At 37.1% G+C, this 5,611-nt stretch overlaps 1 protein-coding gene across 1 annotated transcript in view; it reads right to left on the reverse strand.

Annotated features, from left to right (window-relative positions):
- Positions 1 to 744: 744 nt before the first annotated feature.
- mamdc2a (MAM domain containing 2a) overlaps positions 745 to 5,611 on the reverse strand; it is a 23,101-nt gene continuing 18,234 nt past the window's right edge. The window contains exons 10-14 of the mRNA XM_016238281.1: positions 4,853 to 4,949; positions 3,844 to 3,999; positions 3,503 to 3,756; positions 3,204 to 3,288; positions 745 to 870 (exon numbers count right to left, since the gene is read on the reverse strand). Of these exons, the coding sequence (XP_016093767.1) occupies positions 809 to 870; positions 3,204 to 3,288; positions 3,503 to 3,756; positions 3,844 to 3,999; positions 4,853 to 4,949 (654 nt within the window). The 3' untranslated portion in view covers positions 745 to 808. The remainder of the gene's footprint in view (positions 871 to 3,203; positions 3,289 to 3,502; positions 3,757 to 3,843; positions 4,000 to 4,852; positions 4,950 to 5,611) is intronic.

The raw sequence follows: 5,611 nt of genomic DNA on the forward strand, positions 1-5,611 counted from the left end.
GGTCTGTATGTAAGTCAGGAAAATAAAGAATATTTAGTTGTATTAGTTAGCGTTTAGAATGGTATTTTACCATAATTTCGAAAAACGTTTCAACCAGGTTTTGTATGTTCCATAACACAAGTATTCCACTAGATGGGAGTAAATTATAAGAAAAAAAAAATCATTTTATATTGATTTCTCATTGTAAAACAGTATCAACAGCTTCACTTGTATTTCCAGAAGCCTTATGAGAGATTGCAAGAAATTAATATTTAAGTGTAAGTTTACAGTATTGTGATTCTAATGGGAATCTACAAGAACTGACAAAGACGTTTTCCTTTTAAAAAGTTGTTTAATAAATGAAACACTGTGAGTGAGAATGTATACAACCCATGACCTGAACTCTGGCATTAGTCCAAACCTGTTTTTACCCTAGACACTGATCAGTGTAAAAACAAACAAGAAAACGTTCACCTCTGCAAACAGAAATGGAAAATTGTTGCTACCTAGCAGCATGCTGCTGAGCAATGTCAACACATTACAAAAATTAAAAGTCTTTTCTGATAATCTCTAAACAAAATACACAAAAATAAGACAGTCGCTGTCCCAATGATCCAAAAATATCAGGCTATATCGAGATCTAGACACAGCATACCACCTTATAAGAAAGAACAACGAAGAGTGTGCCTTTCCATGTAGTCATGCATGACCAGAATCTGCAGAACACTGTTGAGTCTAGGTATCAAATGTTCTTTTCTTTCTCCCAGTCTCCCCTTCCCCAGTGACACACAAATAAAAACAAACACATATCAGCATTCCTGGGCCTCACTCAGTATTCAATTTCATTCAAATTTTCAAAAAATCCTGAGTATGGGATGCTGTCTCCAGGATCTAGAGAAAGAGAGAAATAAATAGAGAGAGATTTATATGTATTATAAGCATAATATGTACAAATACATTCTGTGTCTTACAGGCTGCCATATTACTGCTGCTGTTAACAGATTCAGATAGCTGCAGTAACAGTAGGCCTATGTGATCCCTTCATAGACAAACCCCAATGAGACCTGCAGTAAAAAAGCACATGCTCCCCCCACCTGCTATTACTGCAGTGGAGTCACCTGATCTCACCTCACACAACCTACTGCAATACATCAAATAAAAGAAGATGAGGTGTGTCCACAAGGCTGGCGATTGCCACCCTAAAAATGAGCTTTGCCACCCCAAAGCAGAGTATGTGAGTGGAGCAGAGCAGCGTGATTTTGACAGAACAAGAATTTTTGGAAAGTCAGAGTTTCAGGTTTTCGCTCGCTTAGATAGCGCTCCACTGCCACTCCACCACGAGCACAGTTAATTCCAGCAGCCCATTATACAACTGCTAGCTTTAGCAAGAATTCACACGATAAAATAACCATTAGCTAGCTTGACACTAATGGATAACTCAAATCAGAAAGAAGGTGAAAGTTATGAAGACGTCGATGGACAAGTGTGGGAAGTTCTGCATAGTTCTTAAGGAATATTGATTAGGTGATTGCACATTTTATTGTACAGCAAAGACAACAGGCTTTTCTAATAGCCGTTCTAAACTGGTGCTGCCTGATTGCAGCACACGTGCACACACACACACACACACATGTATACAGACAGTGGCTTGCATATCCAGGATCACGCGCACACAGAAACAAAACGAATTGTCAATGTTGTCCAGTGATCAATAAAACAGCTTATAAACTGAAACGTTATAGCATATATTTCTTTGTTTTTGAAGTAATTTAAACCCACAGCTTCATTATTAGTAGAGAGACATTGCACAGACTTAATTGACAACTATACTTTATTTAAAACGATTCTGTTTGTTAGGACATTATTATAGGAACTATTGTTGTCAAGTTTCATTGTTTTCCCCTTTAGATTGATATAAAATTGTATACCAATCGTTCCTCGTAACAGCTATAACTGGTGTTACTTGGCAAGTCTATTTGCCACCCCTCTTTCTGCTCTTGCCCCCCTTTGCCACCCTGAGTATAAAACCCTGGACACGCCCCTGTCGACGCATGAACAACTGACACTTACTGTTCAACTTTCAGGTTATGCGTTTGACTTCACATACTACAGCACACAAGAAGACATTTGTGTAACCATTCATATTAATTGAAATAAATTTTTTATTGTATACGTTTTAGAGCATGACATCTATTATTTTATTCAAAAATATAAAATGCTTAATAGAAAGAAATTGACAAAATATAAATATAAAAAAGTTAACTTAAAATGCAGTTCACATATTAATCTTTTATGGTGAGTATGTCTCTTTTTTGTATATTTTGTGCATATTTTTAAGAAATTCTTATAATTTATTTATAAGTTTGGCATAATCATAATCTTATCTTATTATTAAAAGTATGATTATTACTAAATGTTAATTCATAATTAATTACTAAATTACTAAATATGACTAAATAATTAGTCATGTACATTTTATAAACATATAATATATTATACATAACTTAAAACAATACGGTAGTAAAAAGTACTACTGTGTGTGTGTGTGTGTGTGTGTGTGTGTGTGTGTGTGTGTGTGTGTGTGTGGAGTAGTTTTTTTAGAGCATGACATCTATTATTTTATTCAAAAATATAAAATGCTTAATAGAAAGAAATTGACAAAATATAAATATAAAAAAGTTAACTTAAAATGCAGTTCACATATTAATCTTTTATGGTGAGTATGTCTCTTTTTTGTATATTTTGTGCATATTTTTAAGAAATTCTTATAATTTATTTATAAGTTTGGCATAATCATAATCTTATCTTATTATTAAAAGTATGATTATTACTAAATGTTAATTCATAATTAATTACTAAATTACTAAATATGACTAAATAATTAGTCATGTACATTTTATAAACATATAATATATTATACATAACTTAAAACAATACGGTAGTAAAAAGTACTACTGTGTGTGTGTGTGTGTGTGTGTGTGTGTGTGTGTGTGTGTGTGTGTGTGTGTGTGTAGTAGTTTTATTACACATTTGGTCATGTGGTCCAACCAACATGGAAGGAGGATCCCTGCAGACCCTCATGAATGTCAAAGTCAATGAGTCTCTTCAAAGATCAGATATTTTGACTTTTTTATGCCACTGCAGTCATTAAAAACTTTTATTTAGAAAAATATATATTTAAAACGCTGCATTGTCATTTTGGTGGAACTAAACTGTTCACTCACCTTTGCACGGTCCCTTTTTAAACACAACATCATCAATTGCAATGTCACTCCTTATTGAGGATCCTCTGACAGCTTCAAATATAATCTGCAAACAATTAGGGAGACATTAAACCTTTCAGTGAATTTTTACATGCAAAAAAAAGCAACACAGTAATGTTCAAAGTGACACTCCATCAGTTTCTTGGCACCTCAAGTACCATTACCTGAGCGATCAAATGGTTACTTTGATATTGACATTATAAAAGATGTTTTTCAAAGACATCTTTCAAGAACAAAGAGAGTAAGAGTGTGTCTCTAACCCAGTGCCTTGTGTAACACTCATAATCCACCGTGGCCTTCATCCAGGACACACTTTGTTCTCCTTGTCTTGTCCAAAGCAATCTCTCCCTGTCCCCCTTATGCAGCAGGACGTTCAGAGTTCCTGTGCCTGAGCCATACATGTGGTAGAAGAAGATCAGACAATGAGGTCCGGTTGAACCCCTCAGCTCAGTGGACATGAGCCCGGTCGACTGCTTGGGTAACATGTGAGACGCCTCAATGTACATGTAGTAGCCTTGAAGTCAGAGCAGGAAAGACTTAGTGTGCATGACATCAGCAATGTTAATAAAGCATTTCATGCTGAAACATAAATTTGACTCACCTACCCCTAAGGTGTGGTCCCCCTGGGGTCCTGTGTAAGATGTGGGGGTCTGTCCCCTGATCCGTAACCAATGTCCTTTCTTAGCTTTCTTTTTCTGGGTATAGCCGCAGTCCCCAGTTTCAAAGCTACAATGTCCAGGAGGTGGATTCAAAGGTCCTAAACAGAGCACAAAAAGGGTGACCTGCTTTGGAATGGTAAACTTCCACCATATTAGGCTTTTTTACATCTGAGTGAAATGGTTAAAAGATTGTCTATTTCTGTCCACCGCAGCCGGCACTGCCCATTTAATGCCTATGTTTGTGAGGGCAGATGTTCTCCATTGGCATGTAATATATGTCTATAAACAGAATATTTAAGAAACTTAGACAAGGGCCTTGCCCATTTCCTAAGCCACATTGTTTAAAACGTGCTTCTGCCAAGCAAGTAATACAGTTTACCCTTTATTAGAACAATCATCTGCTTAAGTCATGGGGTTTACTTCCATAAAAGCAACTGGGTTAAACACAATGTTATGGTTTGGACAATTCTAAATATGGGGACAGTTTTAGACGAACCCATGTGAGTCACTTTTATTATTAAAAGGAAGAACAAACACCCATCCAGGTTTATGTAATTTGACCGTTTACTATCACACAGTGGTGAAGCAGCCATGAAGCTTAATGTGAATAATTTCAAGATTTATGTGATACAAGCCTCTGCTGTACTAAAAATACACACAATACCACACAGTGTGACCATATGGCACTTGGCAGTAGTCAAAAAGGATCTCCAAAATGCCTTTAGGAATAATTCATGCTTTTAAATTTAGAAATGTGGATTTGGACGGTACCACATGACCCTGGTGTTTGTTAAAAACAGTAGCTGATTCAACCAGTAATTGTCTTGTGGGCGGTGGGAGCAAAAATGGCGATAAAATCACCCTGTAAAAGCTGGGATTAACTTACATCACCATGAAACACAATTACCATCTGAACAGGGCTTTTTCTCAATGTCAAAAGGGTAGAAGTACCTGTAGTAACCCGACAGTCTCCAAGGGTCACTGAGATGTCATCGAGAGACACAAGCCCACAGTCCCAGAAGTTTCTGCAGATGCTGACAAACGCTACCTTAAAGGGAAGTTAAAGGGGTCCTATTATGCTTTTTCACTTTTTTTTAATTTTAGTCAGTGTGTAGTGTGTATGTTTGGGTTTAAAAAAGATCTAGAAAGTTAAAAATCTCAAAGTCCACTCCAGAGGGAGATGTTTCGTTTTTAAAAAATCCCTTTTCAAGAACTACAACGAACGGCTCGTTTGGACTACAGCGTTTGTTTTCCGGGCTTTTTGATATCACAAAGCGGCCCATTAGAATATCATTCAAAATAATTCCCACCTACAGAAATTCAAATGGTTGGGGGGTGGGGAGGGGCGAGGTTGTGGTTAGAACGCTTGGTTGCGTGAGTGCATCAGATGAGACGACGAAGAAGAATTGCTGCTGCAGAGTTAGTGCATCAGAGAAAACGAAGTAGCTTCAAATTTTCGGCATGTCTAAAACCATTCTTACAAGTACAACAAGATGTTGCTGGGCGCTGCGGACAGACGCTGAACGGCGCAGCCGGTGTGCCTACACTCATAGAAAATTATGTATTTGAATTTTAACGCTGCGCTTCGTCCTGTGAGCGACTGCCTGAAACGCTGTTTTTTTCACCTCCGTGGTCTTTGTTTGGGCTTCCGAAAGCAGATGACATCAGGAAGCAGTGGTTGCAATTTATTTTTTAACTCTGTCCCTGAGC

Source organism: Sinocyclocheilus grahami, unplaced genomic scaffold (genome assembly GCF_001515645.1).
Source record: "Sinocyclocheilus grahami isolate Dianchi unplaced genomic scaffold, SAMN03320097.WGS_v1.1 scaffold535.1, whole genome shotgun sequence".
Classification (NCBI taxonomy): Eukaryota; Metazoa; Chordata; class Actinopteri; order Cypriniformes; family Cyprinidae; genus Sinocyclocheilus; species Sinocyclocheilus grahami.